At 42.2% G+C, this 22,659-nt stretch overlaps 3 protein-coding genes across 3 annotated transcripts in view; 2 read left to right on the top strand and 1 right to left on the bottom strand.

Moving 5' to 3' along the window:
* LOC106805126 (ciliogenesis-associated TTC17-interacting protein-like) overlaps positions 1-10,825 on the top strand; it is a 52,394-nt gene extending 41,569 nt beyond the window's left edge. The window contains 9 exon segments of the mRNA XM_014806608.1: positions 374-499; positions 997-1,083; positions 1,943-2,113; positions 2,983-3,111; positions 7,653-7,747; positions 8,171-8,207; positions 9,728-9,773; positions 9,776-9,945; positions 10,817-10,825. Coding sequence (XP_014662094.1) covers positions 374-499; positions 997-1,083; positions 1,943-2,113; positions 2,983-3,111; positions 7,653-7,747; positions 8,171-8,207; positions 9,728-9,773; positions 9,776-9,945; positions 10,817-10,825 — 870 coding nt within the window.
* Positions 10,826-17,354: 6,529 nt separating this feature from the next.
* LOC106805135 (THO complex subunit 4-A-like) lies at positions 17,355-21,911 on the top strand. Its single transcript, XM_014806619.1, has 2 exons — positions 17,355-17,484; positions 19,640-21,911. Exon 2 carries the CDS (start codon positions 19,653-19,655, stop codon positions 20,478-20,480), a length of 828 nt encoding a protein of 275 aa, XP_014662105.1. The 5' UTR covers positions 17,355-17,484; positions 19,640-19,652; the 3' UTR covers positions 20,481-21,911.
* LOC106805125 (ATP-dependent RNA helicase DDX54-like) overlaps positions 21,907-22,659 on the bottom strand; it is a 37,419-nt gene continuing 36,666 nt past the window's right edge. The window contains exon 22 of the mRNA XM_014806606.1: positions 21,907-22,557. Coding sequence (XP_014662092.1) covers positions 22,220-22,557 — 338 coding nt within the window. The 3' untranslated portion in view covers positions 21,907-22,219. The remainder of the gene's footprint in view (positions 22,558-22,659) is intronic.

Raw genomic sequence — 22,659 nt, 5'->3', positions numbered from 1 at the left:
GTGGTGGCGGCCGCCGGAGCAGGGGGCGCCACCGAGGTAGGGTGGTGGCGGCCGCCGGAGCAGGGGGCGCCGGTGGGATTCTGGGAGAGGGTCGCTGCGTGCAATAACGAGAGCTGAGCAACGGAGACGGCTCGCGGTGAAAGCGTCTCGATGATAATTATCAATGTTTTTAAATCGCACTTACACCTAATAGATACCCGCGCGTGTGCGTGTATGCACTGCGTGCGCGTGTGTATATGTGTGCGTGTGCATCTTTGCGTGTGCATTTATTCAGGGTGGACAAATTTTTCTGAAAAGTGGTGAATTTTTGTTACTCCTTAGATATTATATCGGGGTCAAAATTGAGTAAGCGTTTATGTTATTGTGTTTGCAGGACTGCTACTTGATACATGCGAACAGTCATGGGATGATAGCGGGTGTGCCGTGTGGTACGTCCATTATAGCTTATGTAACCGCCTCTCTGCAAACGCTAGATCAGGAGCATCATGAATACGTCAAGGTTAGACGCTCAATCCGTAGCTTTCCGTTTCATTTTCTATCGCGAAATTGCATTTCATTACCACTGCTATTTCGTGTTTGTATAGTTGCCTGTTAGTACGATCTCATATCATATAATCACATATCAGTAGAACATCGCGTGCATGGCTACGATATCGCATAGGCACGATCCCATATATCTATATTGTTGGGTAGTATAATGCGTAATACTCTAATTTATTACAGTGGGTGAAATATTATGTTGCACTGTATAGAGAATGTAATCACCCGTGAGTGATTTGTACATTGCTCTTTGTACGATTGTTAAACGCATGTCATTTTCCGAAAAATTGCACGGAGCTTGTGGCCACCCACACGCGGCTCCGGCTACGAAAATGCAGTAAAATGACTCGCAAAAGAACTGGAGAAATCAGTAAACCCACGCTCGCGCGCGCGCGCGTCTTCTGGGCGCACTTCTCGACGCGCCGTCATTCGCCCCCGCCTCGTCGCTCTTTCCAGCTCGACAGCAATCCGCTGGATCGTAAGACGTTCGTGCAGAAAGACGGCGAGACGTACACAGTGAGCCGCATCGTCACGCAGGGAGAGGTAAGCCGCAGCAGCGCACGCACGCACGCACGCACGCACGCACGCACGCACGCTAATCGGCGACGCGTGCCGCGCTGAAGCGCCGGGATTTTCACTCGCTCGCTTCCTGCTATTAGCGCGGCGTTCTGTCCGTGGCTGCCGCACGCGAAACCTTGTAGGTGTTGGGCGGGTGTGACTGTACACAATGTGACACACGAGCGGCGGGAGGGGGGTGAGCGGGGCATCGTGTTCAGGGTTAGGGGAGGGGGGATTAACTGTATGCTGTGTGTTAGCTGTTAATTAATTAAACCTTTGCTTTGCTCATCCTGCGATTTGAGCACCCGCTGGAATTTACACTACTCTATGGTCGCAGCGTCCTAGAGTCTATATATATATATTTTTATATATTTATATATTTTGTATAATATTAATAATAATTAATAAATAATGAATTATAAAGTGTGCCTTATAAGGTGATTGGAAGAAAATGTGAATTTTCACACATCAGGTGTTCTCCTGATCATTCCAATACACAAAATATACAATAATTAAATTTGTACCCAAATTCTTTGAAGTCTATTTCTGAGATTTCTCATAATTCTTTCATATACTTTTTATATCAAATTACAGCCTTCGGGATCCCCCCTTTAAAATACTTACCCCCCCCCAGGGTGAATTCAGGTATTTCCACCGGCAGCTGCTGTAGCATATTATATAGATCCACCTATGGCAAGTCTACATTGCGCGTGGGCAACAAGGGTCAAATCCGAGTCACAGCAATGACATGCCCTGCTAGCCATACCCACATGCAGTGTAGAGGAGGGGAACGTTTACCATGAGTGGGGATGTATACCATGCTACGTCTTCTCTCCGTTGCCAGGAGGTGAGTAAGAACCAGCGGACGTACAGCAGCGAGCAGATGCAGGGCTTCATCTCAGAGGGAGCCAACCTGCTTCTGCAGCGGCTGCTCGCTCGCGTCGGCGACTGGCGCGCGCCGCACTTCAACCTGCTCTCGCTCGACTCCGACGTGATCCTCTGCCGGACGACCTACGTGAGTGCGGACCTCCCCCTCCCCCTCCCTCTGCCGGCCCTCCCGGCCCTCGCGAGAGACAAAGCCTCCCCCTCCCCCAGCCGGCCCTCGCGGCCCTCGCGAGAGACAAAGCCTCCCCCTCTCCCTGCCGGCCCTCCTCACCCTAGCGAGAGACAAAGCCTCCTCCTCCCCCTCTCCCTGCCGGCCCTCCCGGCCCTCACGAGAGACAAAGTCTCCCCCTCCCCCTGCCGGCTCTCCCCCTGCCGGCTTTCGCGAGAGACAAAGCCTCTCCCTTTCCCTGCCGGCCCTCCCAGCCCTTGCGAGAGACAAAGCCTCCCCCCTCCCCCTGCCGGCCCTCCCACCCTAGCGAGAGACAAAGCGTCTCCCTTTCCCTGCCGGCCCTCCCAGCCCTTGCGAGAGACAAAGCCTCCCCCTTCCCCTGCCGGCCCTCCCACCCTAGCGAGAGACAAAGCCTTCCCCTCCCCTGCCGGCCCTTTCGCCCTAGCGAGAAACAAAGCCTCCCTTTCCCCCCTGCCGGCCCTCCTGACCCTTGCGAGAGACGGCCGTGAGCCCTGCCCAGCCTCCCGTCGTCGTCGTCGTCTTAGTGGGAGGGCGGTGGGAGAGGGTCGCTCGCTTGCCCGTCCTCCCACTGTCACCGCCGCGTCGCGCGCTCGCAAGAATCGCGCGTCGTTCCAGTGCAGAATGAACGCGTGTGCATCTGAGCGGCGGTGTCGGCACGTCGGCGCGTCGCGGTGTGGAACTCGCGCGCGACACTTGTGCTTTCATCTACGCTTGTGACCATTCGCGACAATTCCGCGCGTATTTCTGCCGCCTGTTGTAAATTGACGGTGGACGATCGTGATCGTGATCTTGCATCGCTACTATTCCAGGCTAGCCTCGGCGAGGACACTCGCGCAGTTGTTGACCAAGAAATGCCTGTAGTCGGTATAGAGAGGACTATACATTCCCTATTGGACAAGCCTACGACATGGAGAGCATGGTACCTCACCGATGGGTATGTTATTCGCAGATCCTGGTAACAGATGAGTGTGTTTATGCTGGCAGGTCGCGTGCCGATATTCGATACGTCACATATACAGTGGCTGTGTATGTTACATGTATATTTGTTACGTATATATACATCAGGAGTAGATAATAGGGAGGAGTGTGACATCAATAAACAAGGGAAATTCGTCATTTACTAGCCTTAATCTCGTACGATTATCGCTACGCGTAAGCCGTCATCACCTGAGCTCTACAATCGGACACTAGTACATTCGCCGCTATCATTCGTGCGAAAAGTCGTTTCCTATGCTGTAGACACGCCGCAATCCGGAGATACAGCGCTAAACGTAGGAGCACGATTGCTCCATTTCTTTGGCGCCATCAACCAACGCCATTGCGGCGCCTATAATTCAGACAAAAGGCAGAACGACTGCCGCAGTCCGTGTGTTGGCTCTCTCGGAATGCGGAATGTGGCGTTGTGGGCTCGCGAGTGCGGTGTGGCTTCGAGCCGCAGGAGCTCTGCTGATGTTGTGTTGGGGCGGGGGGGTGGCATACTAGCTGGCAAATAAGGTCATGATTATGGCTCGATCGAGTGTTGCGTCGAGTGTCCTAATCTGCCCCGCGAGCCACAACGCCGACCATTCGCGTCATTCCGAGAGAGCAAACACAGCGACTGCGCGGCAGTGTTGCTGCCGTGTTTGTCTGAATTATGGCGCTGCATGAGGCGTTGGATTGATGGCCAAAAAATGGAGAATCGTGTCGTATACGGTTTAGGCTGTATTCTCCGGATTTGCGGGTGTCTACAAGGAACGATTTGCACCGATGATGAGAGGCGAATGTACTCGTGTCCGATTTGAGCGTTCAAGTTGATGAGTTACGTCGTAGTAAATTCGTAGTATTATAAGGCAGTAAATGACCTGAATTTCCGCTTTGTTTATTGATGTCACACTCCTCCCTATTATCTACTCCTGATATACATGTGGCTGTGTACGTTACATGTATATTTGTTACGTATATATACAAGTGGCTGTGTATTTAGCATGTTATGTTTGTTACGTAATATAGTACAGTGCTGTGTAATGTTTACATATATATTTGTTACGGTATATATACAGTGTGTGTATGTTACATGTATATTTTTAACGTATATATATACAGTGGCTGTGTATGTTAATAATATTTTGTTACTATATAAATATACAGTGCTTGTGTATGTGTACATGTATATTTCGTTAGCGTATATATACAGTGGCTACTAATGTTTGTACGTTTATCTGTGTCCTGTGACGTTACATGTATATTTGTTACCGTAATATACAGTGCTGTGTACGTTACATGTATATTTGTTACGTATATATACAGTGGCTGTGTACGTTCCATGTATATTTGTACGGTATATATACAGTGGCTGTGTAGCGTTTATGATATTGTTACGTATATTGTGTGTGAGTTACATGTATATTTACTAAAAGTGGCTGTGTACGTTACATGTAGTATTTGTTACGTATATATACAGTGGCTGTGTAGTTACATGTATATTTGTTACGTATAATATCAGCGTGGCTGTGTAGTTACATGTAATATTGTTAGCGTATATATACAGTGCGTGTGTATTACATGTATATTTGTTACGTATAGTATACAGTGGCTGTGTAGTTACATTGTATATTTGTTACGTATATTACAGGGCTGTGTATGTTACATGTATATTTGTTAGCGTATATATACAGTGGCTGTGTATGTTACATGTATATTTGTTAGCGTATATAACAGTGGCTGTGTAGTTACTGATATTTGTTACGTATATATACGTGGCTGTGTATTACATATTATATTTGTTACGTATATATACAGTGGCTGTGTATGTTACATGTATATTTGTCGTATATATATACAGTGGCTGTGTATGTTCATGTATATTTGTTACGTATATTACAGTGGCTGTGTATGTTTACATGTATATTTGTTACGTATATTAGCAGTGGCTGTGTATTTACATGTATATTTGTTACGTATATATTACAGTGGCTGTGTACGTTACATGTATTATTGTTACGATATATATACATGGCTGTGTATCGTTACACATGTATATTTGTTACGTATATATACAGTGGCTGTGTACGTTACATGTATATTTGTTACGTATATATACAGTGGCTGTGTACGTTACATGTATATTTGTTACGTATTATACAGTGGCTGTGTATGTTACATGTATATTTGTTACGTATATATACAGTGCGTGTGTATGTTACATGATATTTGTTACGTATATATACAGTGGCTGTGTTATGTTAATGTATATTTGTTACGTATATATACAGTGGCTGTGTATCGTTACAATGTATATGTTTGTTACGTAATATGTACAGTGGCTGTGTAAGTTACAGTTATATTTGTTACGTTATATAATGCAGTGCTGTGTATGTTACATGTCATATTTGTTACGTATATATATACAGTGGCTGTGTTATGTTACATGTATATTTGTTACGTATATATACAGTGGCTGTGTAGTTTACATGTATATTTGGTTACGTATATATACAGTGGCTGTGTAATGTTACATGTATATTTGTTAGCGTATATATACAGTGGCTGTGTATGTTAACATGTATATTTGTTTACGTATATATACAGTGGCTGTGTATGTTACATGTATATTTTGTTACGTATATATACAGTGGCTTGTGTATGTACATGTATATTTGTTACGTATATATACAGTGGCTGGTGTATGTTACATGTATATTTGTTAGTATATATACAGTGGCTGTGTTGTTACATGTATATTGTTACGTATATTACAGTGGCTGTGTATGTTACATGTATATTTGTTACGTATATATAGTACGTGGCTGTGTATTACATGTATATTTGTTAGTATAATACAGTACGTGGCTGTGTATGTTACATGTATATTTGTTACGTATATATACAGTGGCTGTGTATGTTACATGTATATTTGTTACGTATATATACAGTGCGCTGTGTAGTTACATGTATATTTGTTACGTATATATACAGTGGCTGTGTATGTTACATGTATATTTGTTACGTATATATACAGTGGCTGTGTATGTTACATGTATATTTGTTACGTATATATACAGTGGCTGTGTATGTTACATGTATATTTGTTAAGTATATGTACAGTGGCTGTGTATGTTCAGTGTATATTTTGTACGTATATATATACAGTGCTGTGTAGTTACATGTATATTTGTTACGTATATATACAGTGGCTGTGTACGTACATGTATATTTGTTACGTATATATACAGTGTGCTGTGTACGTTACATGTATATTTGTTACGTATATATACAGTGGCTGTGTATCGTTACATGTATATTTGTTAGTTATATATACAGTGCTGTGTAGTTACATGTATATTTGTTACGTATATATACAGTGGCTGTGTATGTTACATGTATATTTGTTACGTATAATATACAGTGGCTGTGTACTGTTACATGTATATTTGTTACGTATATATACAGTCGGCTGTGTATGTTACATGTATATTTGTTACGTATATATACAGTGGCTGTGTATGTTACATGTATATTTGTTACGTATATATACAGGGCTGTGTAGTTACATGTATATTTGTTACGTATATATACAGTGCTGTGTATGTTACATGTATATTTGTTACGTATATATACAGTGGCTGTGTATGTTACATGTATATTTGTTACGTATATATACAGTGGCTGTGTATGTTACATGTATATTTTGTTACGTAATATATACACGTGGCTGTGTATGTTACATGTATATTTGTTACGTATATATACAGTGGCTGTGTATGTTACATGTATATTTGTTACGTATATATACAGTGGCTGTGTACGTTACATGTATATTTGTTACGTATATGTACAGTGGCTGTGTAGTTACATGTATATTTGTTACGTATATGTACAGTGGCTGTGTAATGTTACATGTATATTTGTTACGTTATATATACAGTGGCGTGTATGTTACATGTGTATTTGTACGTATATGTACATGGTGTGTACGTTACATTGTATATTTGTTACGTATATGTACAGTGGCTGTGTATGTTACATGTATATTTGTTATGTATATATACAGCGGCTGTGTATGCTACATATATATTTGTTACGTATATACAGCGGTTTTCTATGTTGCATATATATTTGTTACATATACAGCAGCATATACGTACGTCTGTGATTTTACACGAGTCTGATGATTTTATAATTGAAAACTCTACTCACGTACATCAATAACTGCATGAAAATTGTTTTACTTCTAACGTGAAATTATTCTGGCATTACAAGATTATTAAGTTTTGCATTTTTCATGTCTAATCAGTGATTTCTTTGTGGGATTCAATTGGTGAGAATTAAACATTACCAGAATTATCGACAATTTTACTGCCGGAACTTATAATCGAGGATGATGAAAAAGCAAAGGAGATGATGAGACATTAAGCAGTGTGACAAGCCTGCGTTAAACTAGAGATTGGCTCATGTATGTGGAACATAGCTCAGTGACTGTACAACGTTCGCCTATTTTCAGGCATCTAGCTACAGGTTACAAGTCGGTTCGCCTGTGTCCATGAAGCTTATAGGAATACCACCGTATAGTCAATTAGTAGGCTTTGCTGCTCATCGGCGTGACAAACTCGGCTCTCACTTACGCTTTATGCAACAAACCAGCATCGTACCCAGTAATTACCGCACGTTAATAACACGTGAGCTGCCTAGCTGTTTGCGGCAAATTTCGTGCGTCCTATTGATTTGATTTCGTTTGCGTATATACGCCTGCATTCCCAGCACTAGGGGAGTCGTGAACTGGCAGTGTACACTCGTTTCTAATGCGCAAGTGGAAGTAGTGTCGTAATTGGAATATATCCCGCGTTCCTCACGTGCTGCGTATTAGTAGCCGCCTTACATACTGCATGCAGTCGGACGTCGACTTCGATTTACCTTCGAAGTCTTTCACGTTCTTTCGAGCGGAGGTGCGAGATTTAATGGTGGCAATCTTATGTTCCAGAGGGTGCTTTGGGGTTACGAAAAAACGCGCTGAATGGAAAGCGATTTACAGATGAAGTCTAATTTTCTCGACAAAAAGGTATGACGTTAGCGTATCGCGTTTCGTCGTTTCTTCTTCTTCTCCATTTGGCTGTGCATATGTTACGTAATTCGACCTTACAGAACTTTCAAATAAATGATTGCGTTTTTCTCCAATAATCCCTCATCACCAATAAAATCAATGTAATAAATTTACAGCCCACTGCCAAAAAGCGAGCGGGCCAGCTTGAAGTGTGCTGCTAGCCCGTTAGCTAGCTTTCTTGCCCTGATAGGGTGCCTGCCTGCCTGATGCTTTCCTGATACCTTCACTTGCAGTGCACATGATGCATGCCCCTGCAATCACTGCAGTCTAGCATACGCCAGATGCTAATCTCTTATTCTGAACTCTCCTTCTCTTCCTGGTTTCCCTCCAGTATTTTCATGTTTTACACTATTAAATAATTCAATATATGTGCTTGACTTGAAATGTTTCCTTGGATTAATAACTATGCTTGCATTAGAAGCGACGCGGGTATTGCCAACTTTTTTTGAAAAAATTTCCATAGGAGTGCATATTCAATTATGTAAAAGAAGCCCATGGGAAGCTTGATTGACATTAGGGAATTTCACGTTTTCTTCTCAAATACATTACTTGTTATCGGTGTATTACTGTATAATTGATAGCTACCATAGTGTAGCCTGATCTAAAACAACAATAATAATTAGAGCAAATATTCAGTTTGCCTTAGAAGAATTTCAGAAATGCATTTGAAATTTCTTGAGCCCAATACCTTCCTCTGCTCCTAGGCTATTTCCCAAATTTTACACATGTCCTGTCACACCTGAATTAGGTTTGATTCTTCCCATCATAGTGACATTAATTTGCATAAGTGGCACTAATTGGCTTCAGGTGTCTACGCCAAACATAACACAGGTGACATAAATTAATTAAGACATGTTCAGAAGAATATGCATAAATTTATGGATGTTTAGCCAATTACTGTGTCTAAAGATGCTGTAGATTTTTTAGAAAGCTACACATACTGAGAAATAGACTTGATTGGGAGATTCGCTGTGTTTCTGTGTAGCCGTCCTGCGTGCGTCCATCACAAGCAAATGGCTGAAACGGCAGCATGGCACAACAAAACGCACAACAACATTACACATCGTTAACACTCGTATATATAACCTGCCTGTGCATGCTCGTACATTAATTGAGTGTCACCGGTGCTTGGATTTACATGCGCCAACTATGTACCGCCAGCCAATCGCAGCACTTACGTGAACCAATCATAGTGTGATAGTACGTACTGTCACTGTCAAAAGTGGAGAAGGAAGGAAGTCACGCGAACAGGGCTGCGTGTAAGTGAGAGCGAACGAGATGTATAGGCATTTCGTTGGGGTCCACATGTTTCCTCATTGTATATAGCATTTCACGCAGCAAACGTGTGCCAAATTTGGCGTTTGCACAAATTTAGCGATCAGCGTGCTAAAAGCTCCACCAGGGGCGCCGGCGACGCGCGACGGACGCGCGACGAGATGTAAATGCGACTGCTCGCGTTCTCTTCTCCGTCGTTACAGGAACAGCTGAAGGCCGACCACGGAGTGTACATGCGCCGCCATCCCGAGCTGAAGCAATCCTCGCCGACTTCCTGCAGTTCCTGCTGCTGCGCAAGCCGCGAGACGTATTCGCGTTTGCCGCCGACTACTACGCCTCGTTCTGCCACAAATACCCGACAACCCCTGAGGGCGCCACCGAAGTAGGGTGGGGCGGCCGCCGGAGCAGGGGCGCCACCGAGGTAGGTGGGGGCGGCCGCCGGAGGGGGGCGCCACCGAGGTAGGGTGGTGGCGGCCGCCGGAGCAGGGGCGCCACCGAGGTAGGGTGTGGCGGCCGCCGGAGCAGGGGCGCCGGTGGGATTCTGGAGAGGGTCGCTGGTGCAATAACGAGAGCTGAGCAACGGAGACGGCTCGCGGTGAAAGCGTCTCGATGATAATTATCAATGTTTTTAAATCGCACTTACACCTAATAGATACCCGCGCGTGTGCGTGTATGCACTGCGTGCGCGTGTGTATATGTGTGCGTGTGCATCTTTGCGTGTGCATTTATCTGTGGGTCTGCATGTGTGTGCGTGCGTGTCTGTTTGTGTGTGTGTGTTGTATGTGTGTGTGTGGTGTGTGTGTGGGTGCGTGCGTGCGTCGGCGTGCGTGCGTGCGTGCGTGCGGTCGTGCGTGTGTGTGTGCGTGTGCGTGTGCGTGTGCGTGTGCGTGTGCGTGTGCGTGTGCGTGTGCGTGTGCGAGCGCGTGTGTGTGGGTGGGGGGGCGTGCGTGCGTGCGTGCGTGCGTGCGTGCGTGCGTGCGTGCGTGCGTGTGTGTGTCACTGCGTGAGTGCGGGAGTGTCATCATATGCACTATTCCTCTGTGCTTCACTTGTGTCCATCTCTTCCGCGTGGTTAGGTCAGCGTAATCATGGCTATATACGGCACTGCGTTACCTAGGCCCTAAGGCTGCTGGTGCAACGCTTTAGGGGTTTCCTTCCACTCTTTTTCCAAAACCCTTCAAGTAGAGTCATCATTATCGTTGCTGCTTAGATAATTTCGCATGGTCGATTTGTTTACAAGCGACTGCAGTGTGAGCTGAGGTCATTACGAGTTCGGTATGATACGTGTTCAGGGACTGTGAGTGTGCATGACGAACTGCTGATTGCCACGCATCCGGTTACCTTGGCTCACACGGCAATTAATGAACATCCTGAAAACGTGTAAATATATGTTGGTACTCTGCTTTATGAATACTACAGGTAGTTATATATCATAAGAAACAGCGATTGCATTACGTAGCAAATTAGTGAATTTTGTGGACGTACGTCTCGGATCCGTTCGCGGGCTACGTCCATTTTAGTATTTATCTTTTTTATTCCTTTATCGATTTTGATACAGATCAATTTTAATGTTGCTGATCGTCCGTTAGAAAATGTGAGTCTCTCGTCTGTGCAGGTTCTCGAATCAACTGCTACACAAGTGCCGGAAATTTAATGACGTCGCGATTCTATTCTCAGCAAAACGTGTTACAACTTCAGTCCCTCGTTGGCGTACGTCTACCGCAAAGTAAGCTATTCAGTTAAAAATATCTACACGTTCTTGGCATTATATAATACGAAATTTTGCATCTCAACAACAGGCTCGTGGTAACAGCGTTACATAATGATGACGAACATAAGTGGACAGCCAGTGAGCGAATGGTAAAGAACAGTGAACAGCGATAATGCTCAATGTTATCTACTGTTACGTCTCCCTAGTCTCCTGTCTACCTGTTACAACTAGACTCATCAGTCTTATTCTCTGTGCAAGATTTAGTATTATACGTGTACGTCTATATCAAACTCGCTCTATCTCTATTTACTCTGTTATTATCCAGATTACCTCAGGTCCTGTCGTGCGACCACATATATGGCGAATCGTATCTATTACAACGCAAGTGAATCTTATACTCCTGTATGTGCATAAATATATAACCCTATCATTCATACCATGAACATATCTACATGGGCGAGGGGCGTGCTGAATTGTGCCCGCAACAACTGCTGCAGCCAAAATCTGTTGCCCAACGTGACACTGACGAACACTGCCACCTGCCAGTTCAGTGTAGGAGGAGGGAGAAAGGGAAGGAGGGGGACGAGGAGGGAGAAAGGGAAGGAGGGGGACGAGGAGGGAGAAAGGGAAGGAGGGGACGAGGATGGAGGAAGGAAGAAAGGAAAGGAGGAGACGAGGATGGGGGAAGGAAGAAAGGGGAGGAGGGGGATAGGGCGTGCTGGCGTACCCGCGACAGCTGCTGTAGCTAAACATTCTACCCAACGAGGCAGGGACGAACACTACCACCTGCCAGTTTAGTGCATGAGGACATGAAGGGTGGGGGGGGGAGGTGGGAAGGAGGGGGAGAGGGCATGCTGACGTACCCACAACTGCAGCTGTAGCTAAATGATATCTCATCCAGCGAGACACTACCACTTACTGGATGAATATAAGTCGGCGGCCGATCGCAGACTCCTAAGCCTCAGGGCTTCATTTGACGAACCTGCCGTCTGACCATAGCTATATAGCGGAGTAAATCTACAAAATGTTAATACCTGCGTTGTCTCCCAGAAAGAATACATACTAGGAATATCTATACTATCGGCCTGCAATAGGTAGGAGTACCCCGATCCCTGCCTGTAGAGCTTGAGGTTTGCTGAATCCAGACCATCACGTATCCCGCTGGTTGCACCCTGATTTCAACCCACCCACTTATGGTACTGTCACGCTGTAATTTGGCGATAACGAATGGTATGAATCTAACAGAGAATCTAGTAGATTGAAGTGAATCTAGGCGATTCGTTGTTTACCACTACATGAAAAGACGTGGAGAGAAATGGCATTGACATCAAATAAAAAACAACAATTCATATACTCGCATATGAAATCGCATAAACGTTGGGATTATATTAGCATTGATGTGATATCGTGACAGAATTCTTGTGAGAATCTTCTAGAATTCATGTGTGAGTACTTCAGAATTCTTGTGAGAAGCCTTTAGAATTTATGTGGGCACCATCCAAAATTTATGTAGGATTTCTTTAGAATCCACGTGGGGATGCTCCAGAATTCATGTGAGTGTTCTTTGGAATTCATGTGATATCCTCTAGAATTCATGCGGGTATCCTTGAGAATTCATGGAGGAATCCTTCAGAATTTATGTGGGTATCATTCAGAATTCATGTGGGAATCCCTGAGAATTTGTGTGGGAACTTCCAGTATTGTGCATTTCAGTCTGACTTTGAGTTTGACTTTTCTTACTATAAGATTGACTTTGACTTTGAATATGCAGTACCTAGCTGCACATTTCGACCTTCACCGTCTTGGGAGCGTGTAATGATGAATTCCGGCGCGTTAATACGTATTTATTAGCATAGTGAATGTGGAGGTTTTTTTGTGAAATTATATTGAAACCCAAGTCATTAGAATGGCTAGGTATAGTAAGTGATTTTCGTTACATTACCATTTGGGTATTTCGCAGGAATTCGTACTGATACAGACGTGCACACAGCGCGTGATTAAAATTGATTTACGCGTAGGAGAAGTGCGCGCGCGTTTTCGTTTGGTGGTGTGTGGGTGCGTGCGTATTATTGGGAAATCCTCTAAAACGCTTTCTTTCCGATGAATTTTTCTGAACGTTTTAATGAAAAGAGGGACCTGTGCAATATTAAAACGTTTACATCCAACCTGGTGATATATCACAGAAGAAGACCTGTACAATTTTAATGCATTACGCTGTTTTATATTGTGATAATGAATCGCTTGTCAAGTAGAAAGTCAAATTATTTTCCTCCATAAAAAATAATATGATACTTTCAACTTTGACACTTTTAAGGTTACAGGTATTTATGTTTCTAGCAATGGCGACGTTTCTTTCGCTGGAACTGTCGAATGTGAATATATATATATATATATATATATATATATATATATATATTTGGGCATGTACTATAGATGGTTTGATTTTATGGTTTGATTTGGATATAAGAAACGAGACTGGGTTGCCTGTTTACTTTTAAATCCTGCACCAGCTTGCAGAAGTGTAAGCACCTACTGTTCGAAAACGAAATTATTTAGACTACAGGGTCTTAATCTCCACGTGTTGTTATTAAAGTATTGCAGTACGGGAGATATTTGAGATGAACGCCACGGGTAAAAATGTATTTAAGTGCGTCCAAAGTAGAACGAGCTCGTATTGGTTCACAATCGAATGCGTTCTTATAAGAATGATCTATTTCCATATTGTGCATATTTCCATGCGTATGAACTGTTTGGTTTTATGTGTATGCTTAATTTTGGAACCTATAGACTCTGTGTTATTGTCCTAAAATTATTGCTGATTGAAAATAGACACATTAAATCCGACATGCAGGTTGAGATTACTCAATTTAGTTGAACTTTCGGGAAAAATGACACTAGAAAACGCAATCTTGTAATTGTCATTAAAGAGAATTTTACTTGAATCTACCTATGTTAGCCTAGCAAATTAATCAATTATTCGTCTATAAACTGCGTATAATGAATCATTAGCTATGTAAATGAATGCATGAATGATTGCTTGCCCTTTTCGGTCTGTTATTGTAAACGGGGATTTGCAAAAATATGTAAGATTGCGAGAATTTGCTTTTTGTGGTGTAAATAGTATTGGACGTGCACTTGGCCATATACTAATTTACCGAAGTAAAATCTATTACGCTGATGTGGGAAGATTAAACGTGTATTGCAAAAAAATATGGTATAGTAATGGTTTAAGCGGCACGTCCAATATGTGTGTGCCCGGCACAAAACAAGCGTGGTGCGTATAGCGTTTTGCTTCCGGTCCCGTATGACCAGCTATAGCTGCCCTGGACTAGTGTAAATAATATTCAACTACAGTTTTACGTGTGCTATTGTTATTTTATACCCAGTTTATTTTGGCAATAAAATGATGTACTCGCATATCTACAGAAAAACAAGTGTATTGTCATTTAATAGTAGTACAATGTTCGTAATATATGTGTGTGTGCGTGTGTGTGTGTGTGTGTGTGTGTGCGTGCGTGTGTACGTGCGTGTGCGTGTGATAGAATGCTTGGTTAAAGTGATTACGTCACCGTAAATAGTAAAAAATAAAAAATATATTTCCACTTTTTCACAAAATATAAGTACTTTTGTTCACTTTTTATGGTTAAATTGCTGCATTATACTTCTTATTTTACTATATTGTTCGATGTGAACATACACTCGTGACTCATACATAGCCCATAGCAAGCAATTAATGTCAGGAACACTAATATCAAATCGTCCAATAATATCATCCAATCGTCCAATAATATCAAATCGTCCAGGTTTTTTGGATTTTTAACTAGTTGAGAAACAATCTTATCAGGTAAGAATTTGACGTCCCGTTAGTGCCTACTTTTAATGTAAAAAAATGGCAACAAAAATTTTACAAATTTTACCATAGAAAATTCGTGACGTAGTTTAAGACGCGACTCGCACACCCACGCATAAAGTCTCGCGATAATTAGGGACGACATCGTGATTAAATCCGATCAAAACTGAGGTCGTGCTTATAGAGACAACAGAACAGATCAATCATGAAGCACTTGATCTAAGAGATTGATGGTAGCATGGGTTATGGCATAAACGCGCACGCACACACGCCAATGTGTTTATTATGGATACACGTACACGTACATAATTATGCATATATAATACATATTACGTATATATTATCTTGACCGTAACAGTGATAAGTAATTAATGCACTAATAATATCAGGAGTGAATAAAATGCAACTGTTGTTATTTTTTATTTCAATTCGCGTCTGATATCATAATAACAACTGTAAATTAAAAATATAATAATATAGCTTATCATTAAATTTACTATCGTTTGTTATTTAATTACTACTGAACATATCTATGCTGTGTGTATAGATGCGTCCTTCACATTTAATTATCTAGCTATCTATCGATTTATGACGCCACACTCATTTCACTTCATATATGTGAAACCATTATATCAGGAGTCTATCAATATTCTCAATATATCTTCTGATTATATATATAATATATATATATATATATATATATATATATATATTATATATATATTATATATATAATATATATACATATATATATATATACAGTATTAACAAGGGTCTATAGACATTACGCGATTGTTGTATTTTTAGATTGTTGTTATGCGAGCAGCTGCACGTTTCGTCACGAATGAATATTTTAGCAACTGCAAGCTAAGCACTTCAGTGTGGATGATGAACATGAAAGCGGTTTAACCCCTTTACAATTATATAGTGAGACTGTGTTCGTTCGGCCTAATAGACAGGGACTATTCGCAGCCTATTCACACGTGAAAACGCAAATGGTAATAAATATCGCTTGCTGACGCAAAATTACTCTCCCTAATCAATATGTCTGCCGTGGACAAATGGAACGTTATTTCGAAAACAAGCCACTATTTATATTATCTATATATATATATATCTCCAGGAGTAGATAATAGGGAGAGAGGAGGATATTATCTACTCCTGATATCTCCCATTATGTACTCTTCATATATATATATATATATATATATATATATATATATATTATATATATATTATATATATAATATATATACATATATATATATATACAGTATTAACAAGTATGTACCGGCTTCTCTACGCCCCTGGTTTAATTACTACATATTTATTGAAACTACGTAAATGATGGCATAATTCACAGTTGTGTGTGTGTATATGCATGCATGCGTGCGTGCGTGCGTGCGTGCGTGCGTGCGTGCGTGCAGACATGCGTGTGTGTGCGCGTGCATGCGTGCGTTTGTCCAATTTAGTTTTACTATAGCTAAGTCTTATGTCAGGAGTGCATAAATACTAAATAGGCGCCTGCTTATATCCTAGTACATATAATGCCTAACGTATAGGGTCTATAGACATTACGCGATTGTTGTATTTCTAGATTGTTGTTATGCGAGCAGCTGCACGTTTCGTCACGAATGAATATTTTAGCAGCTGCATTTTCGAACCCCCCGAACCCCCCTGGCTACGGGCCTGTGTAGAGACATGCCTAAGTAGTGTATTATTTTGTTCACTCCATGCCCCAGAAATGTTAAATAGAGGAAGAAGTGTTATGAAAAAGAAGAACATAACATTATAGAAAGGTGTTAATTTGTCCTTCCAATGCCTTCGCACGCCTCCAACGACACTAGATATCCTTGGTAGTTATCTAATTTCAGGAATTTAAAATTTATTGTAACAGTATGTATATATGAATAATTACCTAAATACGCAAACAAATAAATAAATAAAATAGCTTATGAGTTATTAATATGTATTATCATGGTAGCGCTACAGCAAGCGAATTTTTATTAGGCGATTGGCTATGCCTTGCTAACTTTCTTTTATTACAGTCGTCACATAATTAGCTAATTTCGTGGTATATATTATAGCCAAGACAATTGATCTGGAGTATTTCTATATTTGTACGCATTTTAGCTAGGGTTCTTCAGTCTTGTATGTTTGTATCAAGAGCGTATAAAGAAGGTATAACCTTCTTAATACGCTCTTGTTTGTATGCATTCCCATTGTAGCTACGCAGCGGCGACGATTGTAACGTTGATGATAGGTACCTTTATTGCGGTGGTTGCGTCTGTGATGCAACAGGGGTTCCGCGTGCGCCATTTCTTTATACTTCAGCGTGTTTGAATTTCGTGTATTTTGAGTATTTTGAAAGTGTAACAAGACGTTTATTAGCAGAAGAAGTAAGTTTGTTGATGCTTAATTATATAGAATAATCAAATGAACGAAATTATTTAAATAGTTACATAGTGATTAGAGACTGTTTGTGCAAGTTGTTACAACTTACAGGATAAACTGACTGCTTGCACAGAACTCGAAACTTTGCTTGCCGGTTTTTGTCTACCCTTGCTAGTCCGGGTCAAACCCTTTCATAGCACCTGTTTTCTGTTTATAATTATGAATGAATAATAGCATCACACTTTCTAATGTACTGGTATTATAAGGTAGCTTCAATTTTGTTTTGTCGTGTAATTTTTCCCTTGCATTATACGCTGACGCTGTACTCGTGTCGTGGGTCGTGATAGCCTAAAGACCGGGCAACTCTACTCGCAGGCTAATTCATTTGTGACGTGTCACACGCTCTGAAGTCGAAATGTCTATTCTTCTTATTATTAAATCTTTATTATATATCATTCGAATACATGTACGGAAAACGGTCTTTTACGTAGAGAAAAGGGAGAAAGGATGCATAATTTGTATATAAATATAAATTATAACTATAACTGTGTGTGGTACTACTAGTACAACCAGGCGCGGATTTAGGCCGGTTTGCACCGGTTTCCAGAAACCGGTCACAGGCTGGGTATCTTCAGAATTGACCCTCAAAATTCACCAGAATGCACCAAATATAGCCAAATATTTTAAAAACCCCCGGACCCCCCTAGCTGTGACTACAACTATGGAAACTGGTCACCCAAACCTTCTGGATCTGCCCCTGACTACTGGTATTTAATTATGTATTCTACTACTACTACTGGTACTATCTAGTATTGGAGTCACCTTTATTCGTTCTCTAATTCTAGTAGCTGTGCCTGCCTGTCTATAAGATGTAGCATTTTTGGGAGGACTAACCACAAATTTTATGTGTAGAACATAATCGTATAATATTAATAATTCACAACAGCCATTCCACGTAAGTGTATACACCAATGTTGAAAACTGAAGTGAGAGCTATTGACATGAATTTTTTTTTATTAAGAGAAATAATGAAATGGTTTAAATCCAAAATTTCATGTAAATGGACCATTTTATAAAGAATCACAGCTTCTTGAATGTGAGTGAACTTGATGACGGCAAACATGGAAACAAAAGTGCTTCTCAGAATCAGAAAAATGTTCTATTATCTACACTTCAGTTATGAATAAGCCAGCCTTTATTAAGTAGCCAATACATCATATTTCATAAAAAATTAGGATGCCTATCAATTCGCATTAGCATTTCCTTAAATTTATATGATGGAAACATCCTCAAGATGTGTCACGCGAGTCACAAAAAAGTAGAATTTTTAAGTTTGTGAAGAAAATAAAACGTGTAGCAACAAATGCTTGATACTGGTAATTCTCCTATTAAAATGGTGGAATTATTGTGCAATAAAGAGTGCATAAACATTACAAATTTGGTGGCAAATACAATATATGTTATGTTTATCTGCGATCATTTGAAACGGCTCCAAGTGCCTGTGACTGACATGGCAATAAAGATGAAAAGTGACTTTAAATTTTTCATAGATTCCGCAACTTCACTTATTTTTCCTCTGATTGAAGAGGAAGCTCTCTACTACTCCCCCCGCACTCTGTAGCTACCCCTGGCACAAAGCCATGTGAATGAGATTCGGTCTGTCCCATGCTGATTCTACCCAGCACTGTTGTGACAATAGCGATAGCCCATTTAATGTCTTGCCAGTTGTTGACCCACTGCGATAGGTTAGTTTTGTTTTATCAGTTTTAAACAATACAGTTGTGAATGTATACGGGAGTATCACAACATTGTTCCCCGCCATCCAATGCCCATATATGCGGTTAAGTAGTGATGTCACGATCATTGATTATACTCGATCATCGGTTGAACAGTGGCTCGAACCAGCAATGCATTTGGGCCAGTGACTAAAAAAATGTACTTGCCCCAAAAGTACTGGCCCCTTTTTGGGCCAGCTTTCGGCTGGCCCCCATTTCAGGCACTGGGTTATATATAGGGACAATGGGACATAGGCAACCACTTTATCAGAACATGGAGCATTCAAATACATGGCTTGCATCTGGTGTTATTGTACACGTTTGATTTCTTTCCCTGATCACATCCCTTATATAAACCTTTGTCTGTTCTCGTTCGCTTTTCTAGCACAGCCATCAGAATGGGTGACAACGTCGACATGTCATTGGACGACATCATAAAAAAGAACCGCAGCAAAGGAGGGCGTGGTCGCGGCGGCGCGCGTGGCGGTCGCGGACGGGGCGCCGCGCGCGGAGGACGCGGTCGCGGCACGTCGACCTTCCGCGGCGTGCTGCGTAGCGCCGGCGCTGTCGGCGGCCGCGTCACGAAGCCGGTGCCGTACAGCCGGCCGAACAAGATGCCCGACGTGTGGGAGCACGACATGTACGACGGCGCGGACAAGCGGCGCTCGGCCGGCGTCGGGGGCCGCGTCGGCGTCGTCGGCGCCGGAGCCGGCCTCGGCAAGCTGCTCGTCTCCAACCTGGACTTTGGCGTGTCGGACAGCGACATCCAGGAGCTGTTCGCCGAGTTCGGGCCGCTGAAGAAGGCCGCCGTGCACTACGACCGCTCGGGCCGCTCCCTCGGCACGGCCGACGTCGTCTTCGAGCGGCGGTCGGACGCGACGCGCGCGATGAAGCAGTACCACAACGTGCCGCTCGACGGCCGCGCGATGAACATCCAGCTGGTGACGTCGGCGGCAGAGGTCGCCGTCGTCCAGCGGTCGCCCGCCGGCGGCGGCGGCGGCGGCGGCGGCGGTGGATTCACGAAGAGCCGCCTCGGCACCGTCGGCGGCGGAGGAGGAGGGTTCCGCGGGACCCCCAGAGGAGGTCGAGGGCGAGGAGGAGGCGGGCGCGGTCGCGGAGGAGGCCGCGGCGGCAGAGGAGGAGGCCGACAGCCGCGCAAGAACGTCACTGCCGAGGAGTTGGATGCTGATCTCGATGCGTATGCAACGAAGATGGATGTAGAATGAATCGGTTTCTGTTTGTGTACGTGTGTGTGTGGGGGGTTATAAAATGATCACGCAGGAAAAGTTATTGGGGATGAGTAGATAAAAACGTGCAAGTCTTCTTTTTTTCAAACCGTGTGCAGAAATGTGCGGGTACATGCGTACTGTTGTATCGTTCAAAATGTTTTGCAAAAAGGTGTCATTGACTATTATTTATGATTTACCATTTGTAATAATTTTGGCATGTACATGTGTATGTAAAGTAACAAATGTATCTATGTTCATTTTTGGTACCCAGTAACTTGCAGAGAAAAATGAAGACGTGTAATGTTTTATCCTATTAAATGGACATTGTGCTCATGGCCAGTTTTCTGGGAAAGTTTGAGCATATTTCCAAGTACATGGCTCTGTTTGTCAGCCTTTAAACATTCCGTGAAACTGGTCTGTGTTGCTATAAACAAAAGATTACATTGACTTGTTTGATGTCCACTATTTTCCTTCATTCGCGAGATTGTGGTTGGAGAGTTTATCCAACTGCTGAGTGCACATCTACATATGTAATGTCAAAGTATTCAGGTCACTGAGTTCAATGTCAATTTAGAAGCAAACTGTATTGTGATGAAACTAATATTTTATAGATGTGAAAGGTCGGTAAGAGGTTTCGAAATGCTGTTGAAAGGGCTAGGCAGACATTGTATGCAAACTTTTAGCTTGCCATGTATTTGTGTGCAGGGAAGGCTGCGATTAATATTTTATCAATCATTATTTTTATTTTTAAATTGATTCATCATTTCTGTGGTGATGTCAAACACGGTTAAAATTGTGTCTTATCAGAAATAACGAAACTCGAGTAATAAATAATATTAAACCTTTGAAAGTGTACCTTCTCATGTCTGTATTAATAAAGCCCCCATTAATATTTTTTGGATTCTGTACTCGCAGTATCAAAGGGACTTGTGTAATGTAAGCATATAAATGACAAAATGAAAATAAAGAAGTCGATGTCTAGCTGTTGTAAAACATCAAAGTAGAATATTGGGGCAATTAGATTCTGTAATTGTCCTATGTGACATTACATCTGGTAGTAAGACAACCTGACTTCAACCAGCATGTACACGTAGCCATGGTTTTGCACAACTTTATGTAATTTTAGTGTATATACATTTATCATGTGCTATTCATGTTTAAAAAATGTACAAACATCAGAATTGTAATTTTCCTAGTACTTCATTTGTGTGCAAGACAAAGCCACGTAGAAGTTCAATTGTGAAAATGTTTGCGAGTTGCAAATATATTTTTGCCCATGTAAGTTGCTAGTAACATATATACCAAATGTCACTCAACTAAATTGTAATTTCCTCAACAATTGTACGCACACGGGATTCCGTGCATTTTACCCTTGTCATGTTTCACCTTTTGCATTTCGTATTAAAAATTGTCAAAATTGTAATATTATTACAAATCATTTACTGTTTATTTATTAATTGGAAATCATAAATCAATGGTAATCATCATGTTTCCAGGACAGCAGCATATCGGAAATGTGCAACATACACAGAATATAATTTGTATACGCTAACACTAGTTGGTAGTCTGTCGCAATAATACCGCACATGTGAGAATCCAATCTCATGTTGAGTGTATTATGAGTACATCCTATTACTACCTGCACTGTGGTATCATAAGCCAAAAAGAATTCCTAGGCACATGCGTTGACTGTGTTTCAATGAGTATATATTATGACCACGTTAGACATGGTACAGCTACCTCCTCTTTTTCGGCTGTGAATTCCTCTGCTTCTTACGCATCTCCCTGCCCTTCTGTAAGCTCTGCACTTGTGCTTTACGTTTCCTATCTTTGAATATCTCATCCCTGGTCTTTAGCTCACGTTTCGGTGGCCTCCTCTTGCTCCCTTGTGGCCTGTCACTGCCCCGCACCAGTCCCTGATTTCCTTGCTGTATTCTTCCTGTACCGCGCTCTGGTCTCCCACTACCACGCTGTGCTCCTCCCTTACCCTGCTTCTGCAAGTGATTTTTCTTTGTTCTTGAATTGAAAGGCTGGCCATCCCGTGCATTACCCTGAGACTTTCCTCCTCTTCCTCCTACGGGTATAAGGTAAAATAATGTAATAACAAACGATTCGTAAAAATTCTTCGCATAAACAAGCAGGTCAATGTCATATGCTTAGTAGTACTATATCTTCT

This window comes from Priapulus caudatus, unplaced genomic scaffold, assembly GCF_000485595.1.
Source record: "Priapulus caudatus unplaced genomic scaffold, Priapulus_caudatus-5.0.1 Scaffold101, whole genome shotgun sequence".
NCBI classification, from domain to species: Eukaryota; Metazoa; Priapulida; class Priapulimorpha; order Priapulimorphida; family Priapulidae; genus Priapulus; species Priapulus caudatus.
The sequence above is the reverse complement of the archived record's forward strand: the minus strand, read 5'-3'. Positions and strand labels throughout refer to the sequence as shown.